Below are 21,342 nucleotides of genomic sequence, written 5' to 3' on the forward strand. Positions count from 1 at the left end.
TATCGGTTTTTGGTGCAGGATGCGATGGGTTCGAAAATGGTTCAATTGCAGATGTTTTAAAAACAATAGTGAAAAAGGATGGATACAGAAGGCTCATGCGAGGATGGATTCCAAGGATGCTGTTCCATGCTCCTGCAGCCGCAATCTGCTGGTCAACGTACGAGGCTGGGAAGTCCTTTTTCCAAGAATTAAATCAGAGTAAGGACAGCAGCATCATATGAACAAATGGAGTTAGAATACCCCTTGTTCTGTATTTACATTGTGGTTAGTTTATTTGTCAACATCATTAGTAAAGAGCTTCTTCAATCAGGGGCATGGCCTAGCTTTTCATGTCCTGTGGAACCCTGAAGGATTACATAATTATGAGGCAGGCGTTAGCTTAAGTTAGGGGGTACATTCTTTAGTATTGTACACCCTGCCAATTTTGATAAACTATTCTTATAATTATATTTTTTATTATTTTTGTTTAGTTCATTGTAATATTTATACCTTTTACCACAAGGTTATTCCTTGAATACATCCCCTATCCCACGCTTATAGCAAATCCATAGTTTAAGGATTCATGATAATGCATTTGTTTCTTTACCTTTGTATTATTAACATTTGACTAGAAGGATTGTCATATATTCTGGAACTTTAAGAGATTCACTTTTATGGCAACTACTGTGTTAGTATATTTATCGGGCACTTTAATTTGTTGCTTTGTTATTGAAATCAGGTAGGGTAGGGTTTGTCATGTGTGATTCTTTCGTGTTTGTGGGATTCTCATGACAGAGTTAAGTTTTGAATTTTCCATATAGTTATATTTGGTTTTGGCTAGTCATCCTTTTCCTGAAATTCTCCCTACCCTTTCATTTGTCACTTCACTTTTTAGTATTTTTTTAGATCTTAAAGTACTGATTAAGAATATATCAAAGTCTAAAATATCTGACAAAGGAATTGAAGAGAGTATTTTTTACCAGAATTCTAATTCAAATTGACAGTAATTATAACGTTATTTTTCTGTAGAATTACTTACATAACTACCCTTCATCAGAAACAGACGTAACATTTCAAAAACAGAAATTTAATTTATAAAGAATATCACATTATACAACACTCTCTAAATGCATGATGCACAACATAACACTTCATAGCAAAGCATAAATATTTCCATGAAAAATCCTTATGTCCATTTTTCGAGTGCATCACCAACATTTAGTGATCACAGTATACTGAAGAGAATTGTTGCTATGGTGATCTCCACAATCAGGATCTTTGCTTTCTTCAAGTATAATCAACTAATCAAGATGGATTAGCAGTTCTCAGGAACTTACAACCTGACCAACAATTACGGTAATATCATCAAGCTTCCCACCTGATACAGTGATATAATAGTGTGGTTAGCCACAAATAATAGTGTGGTTAGCCACAAATTCGGAGAAAAATAGTCATTATAAAATTGCTAAGATTAGTCTCTAGGTAAAGATATGAATAGTAGCTTTCATGATGTCATAAATTCAAACCTCCATGCGCCTTGCAATACACAACTGTAAGAAGGAACGGATTTTCAGACGTGGAAATTTCACAACATTATCGTGTTGATTCTCATCATTGATCAAGAAGGCGGAGCCAAGTATAGACCCATAGAAAGTCAAAAACATCTAATCAATGGTGAAAATCAACACGATAAGGTCATGGGAAATCTTCACATGAGCATACCCTCATTTTATGGTGTGTTTTGCCTTACCTGTAAGCTTCATTCCAAGAATCTTCTTCCATAGCGGCGCATCATAACCCTGGCATATCGGTAGAGAAACATTAAAAAAAAATATGAAAAGGGAGAGCCAAAGTTTGTGAAACTCTTAACTAAACTTTCTCTGATTCAAAAAGTTGTCAATTTTGACAAAGTAGCACATCAAAAAATTAATATACTTGGACAATCCGAGTATATTAATTTTTCAATACACTACTTTGTCGAAATTGACCATCATTTCAAAACGGAAGCGTAACTTTTTCTTTACCTTAGACCTGGCCTCCAATGAATAGGGAGAATCAAAATTTGAATCCGTGGCATGAATTCTTGCCAAGTTAGCTAATGCCTTTGCTAGCAACAAAATGAATTTCAGGTTAGTGAAGCTCAAATGGTGGTTTTCTAAATTCCTCCAAATGGATCAATCAACAAGAAAGGAAAGAAGGAAGACAATACCAGCCTCAGTAACATCTCTGTATGTAGCAATGGTCGAAACAATTTCGTAGTCAAAAACATTATCAAAAAGACCATCAGACCCCATGACAATTGTATCTCCCTCTATCAACTCCACATCGCTTACCTGTTTTCCCAGCTGAAGAGGTTGGTATGAAAAGATATAACAGAAAGAACCACAAATATCTAGAAATCAAAATTGCAAAGTTGTGTGCAAAGGCCAGCACACAATTCCGAGTAAACATTACATTTCTTTGCCTTAACCTAAGCAAACACATGGTTCTTCGTAGTTTGAGTGAGAGGACGAAATTAAAGCAAGTTAAGATGAATGTGAAGTGGTACCGCTGCATCAAGGTATGTTTGGCCGGCCCTCTCGGAGCTCAGTTGGAATGGACAGTCAAAGTAATGTTCTTGTGGTGAAGTGGAAAAAATTACACTGCCTGGAAAAAGCAAAACAGCACATAAAAGAAGATTTAGCTCTCAACACTTGAGGAGGGTGTTGCAAAAGAAAGAAAACATTAGCAAGAACATTAGAGTATCTCACTTTAATTTACCCAAAAATTTTCATATAGCAAATTCCATTAGACTTATCAGCAAAGATCATAGTTGGATGAAATATAGCATTAGATCTTACCATTGCGGATAACTCTTAATCCACAATCCCCAACATTGGCAATCTTCAAAATCCCATTCTTCTCCAGCATAGCAACAATGCTTCATGAAAAAGATAGAAAATGAAGTAACTTAAAAGTTGAATTGTTTAAAATGCACAAGTAAATATTTGAATATATCTACTGAAAACTTAAAATCCAATTGAAAAGTGAATGGACTTACACAGTGGCTGAGCCTGTTGAGGAAGTAGCAGCATGCGATTTCCTTATAAGAATTTGAGGATCATAGTTCACCTGATTAACCCATCAATATCCAAGTTGCTAGTTAGCCAACAGCATTAACTACATAGAAACATTCACATCGATATTCCAAACAATACCTTTGATTCATCATGCCTACACATACCACCCAAGATGTTAATGGCATGTAGGGAGCTCGGTATCACATTTTGTAAGATAGAAAGGTCAGTGTATTTTTTGCAAACAGAAGAGACTCGTGTGTAATATTCCTTAACCTCAAGGGAGGACAATGTCGTTCACTCAAGAACAAATGCATGTACCTTGAGAACAGAATAATTATAACTTAAAAACAATATTCATTGTCATAATTACCTCCATATCTTCAACAAAATTAGAAGCATTAGCCAGCAATTCACGTGGGAACAACGAAGGATCCACATCCTCTTCTGCCCAACTGTGGCACAGAACGAGAAGAAGATAATGTTAACACAGCTCAATTTTAACATATGATGCAATCTTACTCCAGTTAAGTTAATTAATCAAAACCAGTTTCAAAGTTTTATATTGTGTTTTTGTTCAATGATTGAAGTTTTACACTAGGAAAGAGCTAGATACAGAGAGAGAGAGAGAGAGAGAGAGAGAGAGAGAGAGAGAGAGAGAGAGAGAGAGAGAGAGAGAGAGAGAGAGAGAGAGAGAGAGAGAGAGAGAGAGAGAGAGAGAGAGAGAGAGAGAGAGAGAGAGAGAGAGAGAGAGAGTAGCATACCCAGAAACACCATCAGCAATAGCAAGAACTCCCCCATTATAGTTGCTGACAAGCAAAGCATCTTCCCCACCTCTATCAACCTTAAGAAAAAGAACAGGACTTCAGAAAGTGGGAGGGACATGAGAAATGATAGAATAAATTCCATCTAATGCCACCATCTTATGTTGGTTTTCTTCCCTCTAATTTGGGAGGAATAGGATTCAATGCAAAATGCTAATTTCTTTCCCCCAACAAAATTAGTATATTCCATTGCTATATCAAAAAAATAGAATGAAAAATTACTCCATTTTAATAACAAAAACATCAAAACAATGGAACAGAACAATTATATGATTATATCACTCTACTCCATTCCATTCCCTTGCTTTCCTCTCCATCTTATTCCATTCTATTAGCTTCCACTAATTACCAATCCAAACATAAATATGACATGGGTTTATCAGAATTTAGCACTCTTAGTACCTTGTCTGGATGAGGAAGGAGGCAAGACCCAACAGAAAATGAAACCTCTGACCTATCAACATAAGCAAACATGAAACAAACAAAGAAACCCAAGTTTAAGAAAGGCCCAACAAGTCTAAAACCATGAAAGAGAATCAGATAAGATATAGTTTGGTGAGTAGCTGACCGAATTGCAGGGTTTAGCTCAGAAGAAGAAGAAGAACAAGGAAGCAACAGTCTTTTCTTCTTTTTGGCAGTTTCATCAATACCACCAGATATAGAAGAATGAAGGAGTGGTTGAGAGTGAGGAATGATTGCAGCCCTCAATATGGGAATTGCCATTGCTTCCTTCTTCCTCTCCTTCACACACTGCCACTGCCATGAATTGTGAAAATGAACGTTTATCGCTTACAATAAAAGAAACAAAATTACAAAGTATGATATAAATATTAAAGGTTGTATAATTCTCACAACAAGCACCAGTGGTCTAGTGGTAGAATAGTACCCTGCCACGGTACAGACCCGGGTTCGATTCCCGGCTGGTGCAGAGCTGTGAAGAGGCTTGCGCTCACTGTGATGGATTGGGTCTATCACCAGCATCTGTTTACTCGGATGAAAAGGAACGCATCTGAGCTCTAATATATCATTTTTTTTTTTTGTTAACCAACATTGTCTACGCCAATAGAATTTGTTGGTTTAATAATAGATTCATGTATTAGAGTGTTGGTATGAGAATCATTTTCCATGATTCATCACTGATCATGAAGAGTAACAAAGCTAAGAATATCATCATCAATACTCAATTTCACAACAATTATGTTAAGGAATATTACTTTATATTTTTATATTTGTTTAATAAATTTAACTATAAGGTTGTTTAGAAAAATAAATTATAGATAGATTTAATGTGTACAATTATTTTTTGGGATCCTTGGTTAAACATAGATAAATCATAATTTAAAAAAAAAAAAGTTAAAACGTAAAATTTAAAAGGGTCTAAAGTAGAAATAAATAAAATTTTATCACAAAATTTCTCAAGATGGCTACGTACTGTACTTTGGCACTATGTACTATGTAGCTCCGCCCACGGACCAATTATTTTTCTTTAAAATTAATTTATTTTGCTCGATACAAAAATTAGGGCAATTTTATAGTGCCTATAATTATATGTTTAAATTTTCTAAACCCGAGTGTTAACTGTTAAGAGATGAGAGTATGAGACCCACTCTTTTATAAAAATTGAAACATGCTAATTTTGTAGGCACTATAGAACATACCCAAAAATTATTACTAACTAATTTGAATGTCGCTCATCTAATAGAATAGTAACTTTTAAAAGGTTCATTAATTAGGTAAGGGTGGTATTTTCTTTTCGTTTTCTGCCAGGAGAAGTAGTGGTGGTTGACAACGAACTAGTTCGGTTAAATCAAGGAAAAGCAGATTATAATTCTTGAATAACCCAAAATCAAAAGTGCTTCCATGATCCGATTGACATTTGAAAATTTAACAGCTTTGATTATATTAGGAGAGATCAGAGTGCTAGAAGGAATATCCCTGTTGCTCATATTGATATCTTACCTTCAAAGTTCATGCAGATACACCATTCAGGTTAAGGTCATAAAATAATTTAGAAGCATTTCACTTAAGGTGGACCATAATCATATAAAAGTTCATGATATTAACATTTGATATATAATGCACATTTGAAAAGAAGTAAAGGGGCTAGTATCAAATAACTTAATTAAATAGTTTGGTTGCTTATTGCTGGTGTTGTGTTCTTTCAGCCCCAATCACCACAAATTAGGAGTAGCTAGCTCTAAGGCCAATTTGTTACTTCACTATTAGTTTGTAAATAATATACTTACATTAGAACTTGATGGATATTAGAGATGTGAAAGATTAACTTGATGATGAATAATGGTGAATCACGAAAGGGATTCAATACAGCTATATATTGTGCTTTTTATATTACAGTTACATCCACCAATTAATCTACAATAATCTAATTACAGTTGGTGTCAACTGCCAACTATGGTTAACTTAAAAGTGCCACCATGGTTAGTGTCATAGAACTGGACTCTGAGAAGGTCCAATAATTGTGTGATGCAGTGAATCAAGAAGTCCCTGAAGCCGAGAAGGTTCAGATTGCCAATTGCCAATTACCTATGTCCTCTATGTAAGGTTCTCATGGATCTGATCTTTGACAAGTTTAGCAGACAAAATTTAGTGTCTAAGTTTTTGATGGATAACTTCATTATAATGTTTTTTGTGTTCTTAGGAAAACTATGCTGTGTCTCTGAGGGCTTAAAAGTAGTAGAAGTGTTAGTAATCAAGGCAAAGTCTTAGGGTTAATTATGCTTTACCTCAATTACCACACGATGTGCACTTAAGCCATAGAATTGTGTAAATCAACCTTCTGAATTTGCCTAAATGTGTAAATTAATCATGTTCGAATTCTACCATAAATTAACAAAACTAACACATTTTTGTGTCACGGGCATTATCTATGCTTTCGTTTATCCTGACAGATCAATGGAAATTCAGGGGACCTCGAATACTTCTAAGCTCTTTTTTAACCTATTATATTAGGTGTATATAAAAATCAATCATTAAATTAATCACTATTCACTAATATAAAATATATGTTAAAATATAAATATTAAACAACATATATTTTATATATAAATACATCTAGATTGATTTTAATAACTATTTTTAGTGTGTATATCACAATTTTTTTTAACCAATGACAACTATTTTTAGGATTGATATGTACTATCTAGAATTAAACTGATTTTAGAGTTTACCAAAAATCGAACTCTTAACATTTTAAATTTAGAGCTCTAATATCATGTCATGATATCACTCATCCCAAAAACTTCAACTGATTGGAAAAAGATAACATTAATGGCTATATCTCTAATACTTCCCTAAACTTTCATTGTACAACTTTCTCATAATATTTTGGCGTTCATAAACACATACGCAAATATCCGAGACTATCAATCACTTCATTAACATGAAAGTCTTTCTAGATAGATATGCATAAGAATAAGATTAATCTTAAAAAAATTAATTAAGAAAAAATAAGGATTAACGTTGATCAAGTGTTGGGTGACAGTCTCAACCTGCGAAGCTGATCGATCCAGCGGTCCTCGGGAACCCGATCGGCCCAATCGGGAGCCACGCCGCCGAAAGAAACGCCGCGCATGGCCTCCATAACCCGCGTCGCGTTCTCCTCACTCAGCGGCGCGTTTCTTCTATTCTCGTCCTCACTGAACGCCCTCCGTATCTCTTCTCTTCTATTCCTCTCTTCTTCCTCCTCCTCTTCTTCTTCGTATACGACGTCGTTTTGATCCAAAGACGAGATCCCGTTCTCAGCCACACCGTTAATGCCGTTCTCGCCGTCCGATTCGCCACTGCCATCGTCGACGCCGGAGATCGGCTGGTAGTATTCCGCTGCAGCTGCCTCGTCTCCGGAATTCGTATCCGAATCGCTTCCGTGTCCGTTTTCTACGCACCACAGGAAAAAAAAAGGGAAAAAATAATGAAATAAAAAAGAAAATTAAAATGAAATTATGGACATTGTGAAGAGATTTAGTTTTCACCTTGGTTGAAATTATTGATGGTGGCGTTCATTGTTGGGAGCTGAAGAAGAAAGTGGAGGCAAAGATCGAAGAGGGAAGAAACTGTAAAATAAGCGCCCTGAAACTGAAATGATATTTTAATAACAATAAATCAATAATAATCGTAAAAGATGAAAAATGAAATGCACCAGCCGGGAATCGAACCCGGGTCTGTACCGTGGCAGGGTACTATTCTACCACTAGACCACTGGTGCTTCTTGAAAATCCAGATACATGCAACATTTTATTGTTGACATTCATAAATTTTTACATTCTATACCAATTACATGGATTCAATAAAAAGAATATATATAAAGAAGTAAATTACTACCCTGTTTTATTTAACATAATTTTATATCTACTCAAGAATAATTGCTAGGCAACATGTTATAAATTAGTTAGTAATAATTTTTGATATACATACCAAGCAACTAATAGAATGGTTAGGGCCCGTTTAGGAAACTTTAAAAGTAACTTTTTTTAACTTTTGACTTATAAAAAGTAGTAGTATTAATGTCTGGTGCAATTTTCAAAATCAAATTGTAACTTTCTAAGAAACTATTTTGGAGCTTATAGAGAAGTTAAAAAAATGACTTCTCTCATAATACTTCTACTTTTCATCACATTTCTATAAAATAAGTACTTCTAGAATTAAAAATCCAAACACAAAATAACTTATTTATAAGTTACTTTTAACAGAGTCATTTATTGTTTAAATTATTTTATCAAAAGGAGCTTAATTAAGTTGGTTACCCAAACTGGGCCTAGGTGCCAAAAGGATCACCTAAGACCTCTTCGCAAAATACAAGTGATGAGTGCTGACCACACCAATCTTGAGAATCTCTTGGTAGAAATGGTTCAAGAAAGGTTCAAATGTTTTAAATTAAATCCGAAGCTTCCACACGGCAAGTTTTTCTCATAAAGTGATGGATTGATGGATATAAATTCAAACCATTTTAGTTCCGGAGACGATAAGAACGAGAAAGCATGAGACATGTGTCAGCTTTTGTCACAAATATTATATTAAGTAAATTAAATATCATGATGAACATGTATTATTGGTTCCTTCAACAAATTTGAAATCAATTAACTTTTTTTTTTCATTCATTTTATTTATTTATTTATTTTTTGTATAAACAAAACACTCACTCTAAACATTCTCATCATTCAGTTTCATTCATGGATTTAAAATAACGTACTGTTTGGAGAAGATGCAAAAGATTGAGAGGCCTATTTGAGTGGTAACTAGATGTGATGATTGTAACAGCGTGTGTGTGGGTTCTAAATTATATTTATGATGTAAGGTTTAATTTAGGGTTTATAATAAATAACTTCCAGTATTATAATCTATAGAATAAAAAATACCCTTAATTTTAATTGTGTTAAATACATCTGACTATAAATTATGCATGCTTTCTTTTCATTATAGGTAGAAGATAAATTATAGGTGATGATTCTATGTATGCATCTTTTCTTGGTACGATTTTCACAAACAAAATCCAATAACATATGAATGAAATTTAAAGAGAGATGTTTATGAAAGAAAACAATTAATAAATATAGCTACTTGCATGAGAATTATTAGTAATAATAATGCTACTACTACCTACTGGGTACCTTATATTTTTCAAATCAAATAACGCATGGATAAGAATTGAGAAACTTGCTTATTAATAAATCAAGCAAAATAAATTTTTTTAATGGATATGTTTCTTTATTATTATATTTTGATAAACATGTCTCCTTATTATTATTATTATTATTATTATTATTATTATTATTATTATTATTATTATTATACACATTAAAATAATAATAATAATAATAAGAAGAAGAAGAAGAAGAAGAAGAAGAAGAAGAAATGAAAGCGTGGCATGGAAGGGGCCGAATGACAGTTGATAATGTATTTGGGTGAATAGGCTTCTATCAACAATTATTAAAGGGGCCCATGATTTCAAATTTCAGTTTGTATTGAGCCTTTTTTTTTTTTTTTGTACCGTTGGTGAAGCATGTAGGTCTCATAGACAGAGAATCATGCATATTTCTCTTTTATTAATTCTTAACTTTTTAGCCTCGTAAAGTGATTTAGAAATGAACCTTTTTATATAATTGAAAAAGTTAAAAACTATTTTTCTTTTAAATAAAATAATAACTCTTATCTACTTCTAATAAAACTGAAAATTTGGTTACTTATATATATGAATTTTGATACACTAATCAAAGAATTTCAAGTTGTGAGTTTAAAAATTAGTTATTTTTTTCTAATATGATAACAATATCAGTACATGTATGTATATCTTTTATAGTAAATACTATTTTGATATTAATATTATTTTAACAAATAATACACATTCTTTTTATTTTACTAATTAAAAATAATTTAAATATACAATTAATTATATATTTTTATACAGATGTTAGGAATATTTGGTGTATAAATAATACTATTAATTTGGTAATACACGATCATCTGTGTTAAAATTTTTTACTTAATAATGTATAAATATTAAATTCATATATATACTATGAAAATTGATTTTATTCTCCAAAAAATTTATGCTTCCAAACGCCCTCTAACTGCTTATAATTTGACATGTAATTTATCTTTAGTACATGACATAATTTGTATTAATCAAGAAAACGGATAAAAGCCTCATAAAGTAAGTGAATATAATGGATAGCATAACTTCAACTGTGAAAGATCTTGAGATAAATTTAGTTTACCCGAAAAATCCAATAAATGAAAAAATTGGCTTATCTTAAGAAAATTGGAGAATGGATTTATAAATCAAAAATGTTATTTGTACACTAAAATTAGTCACCAATGTATTTGTATATAAATAAATGTGTACTTTAATTTATTTTTAATATATATTTATATTTTAATATATATTTTATACTGATGATTGACTTTGGTAACTGATTTTAGTGTACACGTAGCACAACTCTTTATAAATATACTTTTCTTTCAAATGACTTGTTCGGATATATTATTTCTTTCCCTCTTTCTCTTTACGTAAGAAAGGAATTCTAGAACCTATTAATGTGTTCATTTATATACCGTATACTCATTCATTATTTTGACAATTATTTAATGCTTTATTACTTAGCCCTCCAAAGGAAGCCAAAATTATATGTTTGTTTAATTTTGACCCTTTATTGCAACTCTCTTTGCCAATTGTGGTCAAAGCAACCCTTGGTTATTAATTAGATTGGATTTAGTTTGTGTTTTTATATTTTATTTTTAATAAAAAAATAAATATATGCTTAATTTTTTAATTCAAAGACATATAAATTTTTTATTAATTAAAAATAAAAAAGTCATATTTTTTAAAATACGAGATATTTAAATTTTTTTATCCAAAATATATAACGACAAATCGATCATTCGAAATGACTCAAATGTCTCGCGTTTTAGAAAGTGATGGACATTCTTGTATTTTTAATTAGTTGATGGTTTATTTATCTTTGAGATAAAAAAATTAGAGTCTTATTTATCATTTACTCTTATTTTTAATTTTAATATATTTCTTTTTTAAAAGTTTGTAAAGAAAATTAAAATAATAAAAATAGAAGCTTCTTAATCCAAAAGCATCCATAGGTTTTTATAAATTTTTGTTTCTTCAAATACACATAAAAAGGAGAAAATTTCTCGAACATTGACAAATTTAATTTATTGTGGAAAATGGTACGAGGGGTAGTATTGGAAATCCGGTAACGTTTCCTTTTATATATTATATATATAATTTAAGTTGAGATTCGAGAGAGAAAGAGAAACAGAAGAGTAGTACTATAGAGAGAAGAATTTGAAAACCCAAAAAGGCTCATCAAGTTCTTTTACTTTTCTGTTTTTTGAAGAAGCGTGGAGCTTGTAAGTATGAATAACAATAATAAAATTGAAGAAGTTGTGTTAGTTGTGGATGATTTGAGATCAATATGTACGAATTCTCGGTGTAGAATATGCCATGAAGAAGAATTCGAGAGCTCCAAAAGCTTGGAAGCTCCTTGTGCTTGTTCTGGAACCGTTAAGGTAGTTATTTATTTTCAAATTTTCTGTTATGGCTTTGTTTTATTTTTTTCTTTCTTTTTTATTTATTTATTGATTGATTGCGTTTTTATGTTGTGCAGTTTGCTCACAGAGATTGCATTCAGAAATGGTGCAATGAAAAAGGCAATACAACTTGTGAGATTTGTCTCCAGGTATCAAAACTTGAATCAACTATGATTTTCTAAACTAATTAATTTCTTGTGGATGGTTTCTTGGCTTATGTATATTCGAATTCAATGATATTATTGACTTAGTCCGTTAAAAAAATATTGGGATTTGAATTTCGTTCTGAATATGTAAGAACGAAAGGATATTATTTAAATTTTTAAAAAAAAATTATTTATGCATCTTGTCTATTAAAATATTAAAAAAATTTCAATTTTTTTAGTAATTAATGATCAAATGTATTAGGATGCGACATTGTTTTACGTTGGCAATCTCACAAGCAGAATAACCCTCTTCATTTTTCCGGACTTTGGGACCGACTATGTTGGGTTGTGTTAAGTTTGTGACAACCAACGTAAAACAAAGTCCGTCTCAAAGCATCGATATGACGCAATGACGTTTTAATTCATGTAGTCGATCCTATTTAGTGGTAAAAGATTTAAGCAGAAAAAGAAGTAATTAATGATCAAATAAGATATATGAACATTTAAAGTTCCTTTCAGGTTTTATTGTTTTTTATTGTCTTTGATTGACTTTGCTCAAAGTTTAAGTCTCTGTTCTATTTTTTTTCCGATAGTTTATTTGTTTTTGTTCTAATTAGCATCAATGTTATATTCTTATTATGATAATTTTGAGTGTATGGAATTTGTTTTATCTAAAATTGTTGAACATTAAGTGATCTAAAATTATTACTATGCCCCTGTTTGACAGCAATATGAACCTGGATATACAGCACCTCCAAAGAAATCTCAGATAGCTGATGCAGCAATGACCATTAGGTAATTTCACATTATAATTAATTTTTATTTTAATAATTTTTTATGTATATTATTAGATTAGGATAAATATGAAAACCACATGCTTAGGCTGCTGATGGAGTGCAACACAGAATTTCACATGTCTCAAAGTGACTCAACTTTCCCGCGTGCAATATAATCAAAGTTAAATTATGTGCGTTGCATCTAATTATTTGACTTAATCGAATCTTAAAATGTGATCTCTTTTATTGTTTGGCACATTAAGTGTGATCCCTTTACGAAACTAAGTTGCACTTTGTTTCTTTCTATTTAGTCAAATTTGTTTTTAAAATGTAAAAATCCAATATTTAAATTAACAACAAAAAAAAATTTTAAATTGGATATATATATATTGGTGAGCAATGAATTTTATTTTTTCACAAAAAAATTTATATAATTCTTTTCATTTTATTATTAGTAAAACCTTATTTTAAATTTGAAAATATAAAAACTATATGTTGGTTTTTTCCAAAGTTCAATTAATATGGATTTTAAATATTATTCTTAATCTATCAAGTAGAGACACTCATAAAACACATGTTAGATACATTTTTATTTATTTAATTATTTTTTTCTCTTCTAAATTTAGTTGTTAAGTTGTAAGTGTGAGGAGAATAACAAATTAGTCTCACATCGAAAAAAAATAAAAAAATAAAAAAATTTATACGACGAAAAATCCATTAATTTAACACTTTAAGATTTTTTTCTGCATCTCGATATTACTTCTTTGTAGCGGTTTAACAAGTCTTTTGAATTACACATTAGTGATTATTATTTTACATCCAAATGGTAATTGGTATACAGGGATAGCCTGCAAATAACAAGAAGGGAGGTAGAACCCTTAATAAACGCAACAACAATTGAAAACGATTACTCTGAATGCACTTCTCCTGCAGATAGAAGCGCTTCTTGCTTTCGATCACTTGCTTTCTCTGTAAGCACTATCATCTTTTATTTCATTCTTTTTATACATTCAAAACTTAATGTATTCCCTCTTAATCACACTTAACACATAGGTACATTTATTCCTTAATTAGAGGTATCAAGTTTGGTTCTGATTTTTTTTCTGAAAACAAAAAAATTGGTAGAACACTTTTTTTTATCGATGATTGCACTTAAAGGAAAGATATAGTGATATACACTTTTTCTAATGGGAAAATAACGAGTCAAGAACTCCAAGGTTGACTACAATTATGGTCAACTAAAACTACAATTGTACATTGCCGTTTTCTTTTTCTTCAAGGAAATGAAGCATTTGTCGCCAAATGACCTTCTAAGCATTTTCTTAAAGAATTTTGTGTTAGAGAATAAATAAGATGAATACTTCAATTTTTTTTCTTTGACTATGTCATGTGTAACAAGAAACATAATCCATACCTATAGATAATAGGATGTTTATTAGAAATATGAACATGGTAATATATGTCTATTGTTTGTTTAATAAGACATATTTTAGAAAGACACATCAATATACAACAACAGTAGGGACGGACTTAGAGGGGGCGAGTAGTGGCCTCACTCCCCCCAAAATTTTTAGAAACTATATTTATATATGAGATATGTATTTTAAAAAATAAAAATATTATATAATTTAGTATTTTTATATGTATTATTTTTTATTATGTGATAGATTTATGTCTTAATTGTTTAATTCACTAATATTTTTCACTTAATTAATTTAATATCATACCTCAAGTATTTGTAACTTTTAAATTAGTTTTTATATAATAATCTCTATATTTATTTAAAAAAATTATTTATTTATTTTATATTAACATATTTAAAGTTTATATTATTATATTAATAATAACTTACGTAGTTATATTTTGGTAATCACATTATGTACTTTAGATATTATTTTTTTATAAAAAATACTTATTTTTATTCTAAATTTACGTTGTTAAAAGAAAAACTTTTATAAAAATATCTTATATCTTGTATTTTATAAAGGTATTGTATCTTTTAAATAATTAATAATTTATCATTAATTTTCAAATTTTTTAAAATTTTTGAAAGAATTTAATTTTAATTAATAAGATATGTGATAATTTTTAACTAAACACGCTATAAATTATTGATACTTTATAATTTTATAATGTATTATTGATATTGTTATATTTCTTTTATGTAACTATCATATATTAAAATTAAAATAAAATTATGAAAAAAATTTATAATTATATATATATATATATATATATATATATATATATATATATTTTGATAAATCTTTTAAAAAACTAACTCTAATAATTATATGTTAATTATTTTTATGAAATAAAAAAAATTATCTAAAATTTGGCCCCTCTATATTAAACTTTTTGGATCCGTGCTTGAACAACAGTACATATTTAGTGTTTTGTTAGATAAAAAGCTAAGAAATAAATATTAAATAAGATATAGATTTTTCTTACAATTTTATCCTTTCAAAATTTTTAAAATTTTACTTTTATTCTCATCACATCCTCAACAAATTTTTTTATGAGAATTAAAATTGGTTTTTAATAACAAATGTATTTATATCTCTTCATTAGTGATTTAGTGTCTTAACAACTAAATTATAATATATATATTATCTGAAAGTATTATACATTAGAAAGTTTTATCATTAATAATAATAATAATAATAATAATAATAATAATAATAATAATAATAATAATAATAATAATAATAATAATAATAATAATAATAATAATAATAATAATAATATTGAACTTAGCCAAGTCAACTAATAAACTTAGAAACCTTTGTGTGATAACTCATTATTGTTTCATTTTTGTTATGCAGTTTACACTCATCTTGCTTGTAAGACATCTTTTTGCAGCACTTACAAGTGGCATGGAAGATTATCCATTTACAATTCTTACTGTAAGTACTTGGTTTCCACCATTATTTATTTATTTATTTTAAAAAGAAACTTAAATAAATATCTGCTTTTTGAATAATGTGTTTAACTTCTTTTTTATTTTTATCTTTTTAGGTGTTTATATTAAGGGCAAGTGGAATTATTGTGCCCATGTACATAATAATTAGGACAATTGGAGGCATACATAGTAGTATTCACCGCCACTATCATCAGGTTTGATTTGAACAAACCACCTTCATTTTTATTTGGAAAAAATAATACAAATAAAATAACCCCCTACGTCCCTAACTTTGCTTTAGTTTTTGAAATGTGCAATTCAACACATTAAAGTAATCAAATGATGCAACACATTTTTAAAACTTTGGATTCAACTTTGCACATGAACCAAAGTTCAAGAATTATCTAAAACATTCCACTTATAACTTAAAACGATACTTTAAGATATTTATTTGGTTAGATTTTATTTACACACACTTTGATTTAGGCATGCAACAAAACACTTAGAAAATGATTTGTTCTATGTATTTTAGGATTCTGACGATGATGACACATCGACAATATCTGATGGAGATGATGAAGAAAACGAGACAAGTCAGGATGAAGATTTAGGATATTCATAGTTATGGTTGTCAACTTGTCATGATATGCTTTAATTGTGTCGAAGCATTGCGCTAATGCTCTTGTCAAATTGCGACGTTTTGGTGTGGCACAAATTCTTTATTATCATCAAAAGAATGAAATTTAGATAGAAATGCAATTTATCTGCTGCCATAGTTTTCACTATCTCAAGTTTTATCCTAGTGTCTATTAATCCAACAACAAGAAGTTAAAAGAAAAATATTTAAGTATCAATATTTTTAGTGTAAAAAAATTTATTTAGTATTAGTTCAAAATATATGACAAAAAAATGTTAATCACTTAATATTTCTCTATTTAAACTTAGGATTTAGCATAAAGACACATATTAACGTTATCAATTTTAAAAAAATATACGTATAACAATACAATATTTAAATTTTCAATACATTCATTATTTTTTTATTAAAACAAAAATTTAAGAACTTCTATTAGCAATAATCTTTTTTTTAACTTGTCAATCGAATGAATTTCCTAAGAAAAAAAAAAGTATTGTCACCAAAGCATTTTCTTTACTCTCCACCAAACCATTCAATCCTCAACTATGATCTTACTAACCAATGGTTGATCCAATCGAACTGGAAAGCTTAAAAAAGGGAACACCAACTATGACACAATGTTTATTAGGTAAATAAACCCATTATTCAGTCCAATACGTTCATCATCATGATAGTGTCAATTCTTAAAAAGTTAAAACTAAAATTGAACTTTAAAATTGGCATTCAAATCCAACTGTACCTAATCTATGTTTACAAAATTCCCAAGCTCCACGTTCTCTTGATTTGGGGATGCAACCTTTTCTCCCAGATTGTACGAGACAAAATGTTGGTTTACTATTGGGTTGATTGGAATTTGGAAGTCACAGAAGGAGCAAGGTTTCACTGCCTTCTCACTTCTCAGGCACCTATATTCTCAATATCAGCACCTTTGTCCACTCTCTTGATAATACCAGCAATTACCTGAGAAGAGAACAACAAAACAAATTTTAGCAGAGTTATAAAAATCAGGTTTAGTTTGTACTTTACTTCCAGTCCTTCACATCATGTGAACTTTCCATCAACTTTCCTAAATATGGAATTTTGATGCTCTAAATTTTGTTAAATGTGTTATTTTTGTTAATTTCTGGGAAAAGAACCAACATGGTTAATCCACACATTTTGAAAAATTCAAAACTCAAAAGGATGATTTTCACATTTTTAAACTCCAGTGGCTTAAGTGGACATCGTGTGGTCATGGAGATAAAGTGTACTTAACCCTAAGAACTACAAGACTCCACCTTTGAAATGCTAATACGCTTCCCCCATTGACAGTATTTGTTTACCATAACAGTATTTGTTATCTATATATCCTACCTTTCCAGGTCCTAGTTCATAACTTTTCTTCAGCCCCTTGTTTAGAAGAGTCTTCACTGTTGTTTCCCATTGAACAGGTGAAGTAACCTGCAAATTGTAGTATAGAATGCAATTATTTCCCATTCATGTATTTCTGCATGATGGAGTTTCAGCAGCATACCTGACGTGCCAATATCTTCTTGATTGTGTCGGGATCTGCATGTGGCTGTGCATCCACATTGGAGATGACTGGTATTCTTGGTGTTCTGATTTCTGTTGCTGCCAATGCTGCTTCCAACCTTGACACAGCTGGTTCCATAAAACTAGTGTGGAATGCACCGGCAACAGCTAAGCGAACCTGCAGAATAGAGTGAAAGGCATTAAAACCTTTTAGGAAAGTTAGCATTGGAAAGATAAGATTTGGGGATATGTTCATACAGTCATTCGAGCCTTGAAAGACTTTGCCTTAGATTCCAGCACTTCTACTCCTTTTAAGCCCCCAGAGACAGCATAGTTACCCTAAGAAAACAAAAAAACATCAAAAAGAAGCTAGTGATGAGAAATTTAAACACTAAATTTTGTCTGCTAAGCTTGTTAAAAATCAGATCCATAAGAACCTTACAGGACATAGGTAATTGGCAATTTGAACCTTCTCAGCTTCGGGTACTTCCTGATTCGCCGCATCACACAATTGTTGGACCTTCTCTGAGTCCAGTCCTATGACACTAACCATGGCACTTTTAGCAGCATCAGCAGCATCCTAGATAAAGAGCGGAAGTTATTTCTGTGAATAAAAATTACGAGCTTCTATCCAAACAAGTTGATATAAGTCAGACAAGAAATTGGAACACATTGTTTACCTGCATGGCTTCTCCCCTCAATTTGACCAACTTAAGTCCATCTTCAAAGCTTACAATTCAAATAAATACATGGGTTGATAGCAAGTCAATTAAAGAACAAAGTTGAACTCCAAACAAAATCGTACTTTATCGATGGTTCATAAACAATGGTTCTAACAGATGGTACTTTTATGACAGAATAGGTCACTATGACCAAAAAGAAGGGGCATATATGTCGTACTTGCTATTCCTTTGGTTTTAAAGTGATTTCTTGATACATGAGGAATAATATGAAGAACAGGGGGCCATAAGGGGAAAGCATTACAAAATCCAGTTATATATTAATCACTAATACTTGGCAAATCACCTGAAAGCCCCAGCAAAAGCAAGAGCAGTGTATTCTCCCAAACTTAGACCACACGTAACATCAACAGAATCAATAATCTGTTGTCCTCCATCTCGTGCACGAAGTAGCTCCACAGCAGCGAGACTTGTGACATAAATAGCAGGCTGAAGAAGTAGAAAAAAATTGGTAAACATTATGCCCATGTAAATCTTTATATGTGACAAAAATAAACATGAAGAACAGACTGGTGGATAACTATGTATGGACTCACTAATATAATATCATAATCATAAAAGATCTCTATTAAAGACGAATTTGTTTATTACTTCACTAATTCTTTTATTTTATTCTTGAATATAAATAAAGACACGATGAGGAGGAGAAAAATTCTTGGTTGGGATTTGACCCAACCAAAACTAATTACCCTCCGCATGACAAGCAATCATTTAACTAAAGTTGCCTAGCTCAATTATTTGCACATAAACCAACTCCATAATACTCCACTAATTATTTTAACGATAAAACTAAGATGAATGTACCCTATATTCTAAATTCATGTTCAATAGATTATTAAAAAAACAACCACCACTACCCAAAAAGAAGTAAAAAAGATTTACCACTTTACCTGACTAAGAACAGTTGAATCTAACTTATCCTTTGGGCCATTGATGCATATATCAAGAAGATCATACCTGAAGGCAGAGAATACACAATATCAGTTACTACAAGGAACCCAGAATCATAGAATTTAAATAAATAAATAAATAAAAAGACAAACATGAGAAAATAGTTATTATAAAACGAAATCAGCAACTACCCCAATATCTCATTTGCCTTCTTATACAGAACCGCAGCAGCAGGCACATTATGAGCTTCTTTTCCCATTCCAACGGCTTGTGCACCCTGCAATCACATTAATACAGAAATTCATACATCGAATAAACAAAATATATCATATTCATAAAAATTAAATAAAAAAATGCTGATCACAATTGTCCGTTTACCTGACCGGGGAAAAGAAAAGCGTTGGAGGGTTTGTAATCGGAGAAGAGAGAATCGTTGAGAACGGAGACCTGGGATCCGGAAGCGACGCTCATGAAAACCCTAGATCGAAGGAGGGGAAGGTTGAAGGTTCTAGAATGTGCATTTGATGGGGAAGAAGGGAAGTTGTTGAGAGAGAGAGAAGGGAGAGTGAGGGAAGAAGAAGCCATAGCTGGGAAGGAAGAATGTGAGGTTCGGATAAGAGGGGAATGGTGAAGCAAAGCTTGCATTCGGTTGCAGAAATAAGAAAAAAAGTGTTGCTTGAAGACGGAGATTACAAAGACGTTGGATTCTTCTTCATATTCAAAACCACTTCACTCCCAACTAACTAAACTATTGCAGTGTTCTAAAACCGAACTGGACCGGTCGGTTGGATCGGTTCAACCGTGAATCAATGGCATTTGCGGTTCAGGAGTTTGAACTTTCTGGTTTCTCCTCTCACTCTCTTTTTTTTTTTGGACGGTGCCAGGCCCATAAAGGGCCCAAAGCACAACAAGCGGATGAACCACCCATGACCCACCTGACCCGGAGTTCATTCCCCAACAGTTCCCTTGCGCGCCGTTGTTCCTAAGCTTTCCAATGAAGCCCGAACCCTCGCTACTGTCGCCTACTGCTACAGACGCCTGAATCTCGTTCCAGTTCGGCGCAACTCCGCCGTAGGGTCTGAGAATCTTGTGCGCCATTAGCTTCAACTCAGATTCCAGAGATTCCAACTCCAAATCATCAGTTTGAGAGCTCCAAGTGGCTTCATGCATATCCACCATTTCAGAGGTCTTGTTCGGAGCCATCATTAGTTGAATACAAACCACTGGACCAGAGCTAGGGAAGGAGTGATGCGTCGGAGAGGATGACGGGGCTGGGTCACTGGGACTTCGAATGCAGATTGGACTCCGCCGTAGGTTGATCGGTGTTCGAGAATCTTGTGCGCCATTTGCTTCAACTAAGATTGCAGTGATACCAACTCCAGATCATCAATTTGAGAATATTGTTCCTCTCACTCTCTCAAACTGAGGAAGGAGAGGACAAGCTGAGGCCGAGAGTCTCGCGAGAAAAAGACAAACGAGAAGGAAGGATTGGTGGTTTTTTTTTGGACTTGGGCTATGCCCAACAACCCAAACCCGATTCCGAGAACCACCCGACCCACTCCATAAACTAATGTTGCGTTAGTCATGACTTCCCTGGCCGCCGTTACTGTGAATGGACTCCGTAGCCATGAATTATGCTTCCTAGTTGCTGCGGATGGCTTCCTCTGCGCGGCAACCTCCTCTACACAGCCATAATTGAAGTCTCTCGGCCTCAGGTTCAATTTTTGTTCTGATTTCTTGTTTAATCTGATTTTTCTGAACTTTTTTTCTGTTCTGATTTCTAATTTTTTTATGTTGTGACTTGATGACTTTTCTATTCGT

At 31.8% G+C, this 21,342-nt stretch overlaps 4 protein-coding genes and 3 non-coding genes across 10 annotated transcripts; 3 read left to right on the forward strand and 4 right to left on the reverse strand.

The window, feature by feature from the left end:
• Positions 1 to 867: 867 nt before the first annotated feature.
• LOC107643676 (putative protein phosphatase 2C 26) lies at positions 868 to 4,624 on the reverse strand. 4 transcript variants are annotated; one of them, XR_015902176.1, is made up of 11 exons: positions 4,428 to 4,623; positions 4,262 to 4,313; positions 3,800 to 3,879; positions 3,409 to 3,490; positions 3,020 to 3,090; positions 2,820 to 2,899; positions 2,528 to 2,625; positions 2,189 to 2,312; positions 2,004 to 2,081; positions 1,730 to 1,778; positions 868 to 1,357 (listed from the first exon to the last, which is right to left on the reverse strand). XR_015902176.1 is itself a non-coding variant. In XM_088500860.1 (11 exons), the coding sequence occupies exons 1-11, from the start codon at positions 4,580 to 4,582 to the stop codon at positions 1,305 to 1,307; spliced, it is 927 nt and encodes a 308-aa protein (XP_088356986.1). In that variant the 5' UTR covers positions 4,583 to 4,624; the 3' UTR covers positions 868 to 1,304. The 4 variants fall into 4 exon arrangements, 2 of the variants coding, with proteins under 2 accessions (XP_088356986.1, XP_088356985.1); XM_088500860.1 differs by having other exon boundaries at positions 2,004 to 2,086; positions 4,428 to 4,624; XM_088500859.1 differs by having other exon boundaries at positions 2,004 to 2,086; positions 2,189 to 2,324.
• Positions 4,625 to 4,716: 92 nt separating this feature from the next.
• On the forward strand, positions 4,717 to 4,787 carry TRNAG-GCC (transfer RNA glycine (anticodon GCC)). The gene has a single exon. It is a non-coding gene; the product is annotated as a tRNA-Gly (tRNA).
• On the forward strand, positions 4,788 to 4,876 carry LOC148575571 (small nucleolar RNA snoR114). The gene has a single exon (XR_015904383.1). It is a non-coding gene; the product is annotated as a small nucleolar RNA snoR114 (small nucleolar RNA).
• Positions 4,877 to 7,154: 2,278 nt separating this feature from the next.
• LOC107646170 (uncharacterized) lies at positions 7,155 to 7,956 on the reverse strand. The gene is made up of 2 exons (XM_016350404.3): positions 7,849 to 7,956; positions 7,155 to 7,753 (listed from the first exon to the last, which is right to left on the reverse strand). The coding sequence occupies exons 1-2, from the start codon at positions 7,877 to 7,879 to the stop codon at positions 7,344 to 7,346; spliced, it is 441 nt and encodes a 146-aa protein (XP_016205890.1). The 5' UTR covers positions 7,880 to 7,956; the 3' UTR covers positions 7,155 to 7,343.
• Positions 7,957 to 8,010: 54 nt separating this feature from the next.
• TRNAG-GCC (transfer RNA glycine (anticodon GCC)) lies at positions 8,011 to 8,081 on the reverse strand. The gene has a single exon. It is a non-coding gene; the product is annotated as a tRNA-Gly (tRNA).
• Positions 8,082 to 11,633: 3,552 nt separating this feature from the next.
• LOC107646080 (uncharacterized) lies at positions 11,634 to 16,526 on the forward strand. The gene is made up of 7 exons (XM_016350306.3): positions 11,634 to 11,896; positions 11,995 to 12,066; positions 12,791 to 12,858; positions 13,681 to 13,810; positions 15,665 to 15,745; positions 15,858 to 15,956; positions 16,274 to 16,526. Exons 1-7 carry the CDS (start codon positions 11,744 to 11,746, stop codon positions 16,361 to 16,363), a joined length of 693 nt encoding a protein of 230 aa, XP_016205792.1. The 5' UTR covers positions 11,634 to 11,743; the 3' UTR covers positions 16,364 to 16,526.
• A 462-nt stretch (positions 16,527 to 16,988) lies between these two features.
• LOC107645848 (uncharacterized) lies at positions 16,989 to 21,228 on the reverse strand. The gene is made up of 11 exons (XM_016350009.3): positions 20,935 to 21,228; positions 19,900 to 20,379; positions 19,713 to 19,798; positions 19,521 to 19,587; positions 18,917 to 19,059; positions 18,571 to 18,619; positions 18,333 to 18,470; positions 18,149 to 18,229; positions 17,892 to 18,068; positions 17,732 to 17,818; positions 16,989 to 17,338 (listed from the first exon to the last, which is right to left on the reverse strand). Exons 2-11 carry the CDS (start codon positions 20,164 to 20,166, stop codon positions 17,276 to 17,278), a joined length of 1,158 nt encoding a protein of 385 aa, XP_016205495.1. The 5' UTR covers positions 20,167 to 20,379; positions 20,935 to 21,228; the 3' UTR covers positions 16,989 to 17,275.
• Between the last annotated feature and the right edge of the window lie 114 nt (positions 21,229 to 21,342).

The sequence above is a fragment of the Arachis ipaensis genome, chromosome B1 (assembly GCF_059453495.1).
Source record: "Arachis ipaensis isolate K30076 ecotype BB chromosome B1, ASM5945349v1, whole genome shotgun sequence".
NCBI lineage: Eukaryota > Viridiplantae > Streptophyta > Magnoliopsida > Fabales > Fabaceae > Arachis > Arachis ipaensis.

Bases quoted from the DNA above. Each gene is read 5' to 3' on its own strand.
- LOC107645848 (XM_016350009.3), bottom strand. From the start codon at position 20,166: ATGCAAGCTTTGCTTCACCATTCCCCTCTTATCCGAACCTCACATTCT. The intron at 18,230-18,332 runs GTAAGGTTCTTA...TTGTTTTCTTAG, and splicing joins TTGCCAATTACCTATGTCCT to GGTAACTATGCTGTCTCTGG. The intron at 17,819-17,891 runs GTATGCTGCTGA...TACAATTTGCAG, and splicing joins AGAAGATATTGGCACGTCAG to GTTACTTCACCTGTTCAATG.
- LOC107643676 (XM_088500859.1), bottom strand. From the start codon at position 4,582: ATGGCAATTCCCATATTGAGGGCTGCAATCATTCCTCACTCTCAACCA. The intron at 4,314-4,427 runs GTCAGCTACTCA...TTATGTTGATAG, and splicing joins GAGCTAAACCCTGCAATTCG to GTCAGAGGTTTCATTTTCTG. The intron at 3,091-3,408 runs GTAATTATGACA...TGGGTTAATCAG, and splicing joins ATTTTGTTGAAGATATGGAG to GTGAACTATGATCCTCAAAT.
- LOC107646170 (XM_016350404.3), bottom strand. From the start codon at position 7,879: ATGAACGCCACCATCAATAATTTCAACCAAG. The intron at 7,754-7,848 runs GTGAAAACTAAA...TGTGGTGCGTAG, and splicing joins CATCAATAATTTCAACCAAG to AAAACGGACACGGAAGCGAT.
- LOC107646080 (XM_016350306.3), top strand. From the start codon at position 11,744: ATGAATAACAATAATAAAATTGAAGAAGTTGTGTTAGTTGTGGATGAT. The intron at 11,897-11,994 runs GTAGTTATTTAT...TATGTTGTGCAG, and splicing joins CTTGTTCTGGAACCGTTAAG to TTTGCTCACAGAGATTGCAT. The intron at 12,067-12,790 runs GTATCAAAACTT...CCTGTTTGACAG, and splicing joins CTTGTGAGATTTGTCTCCAG to CAATATGAACCTGGATATAC.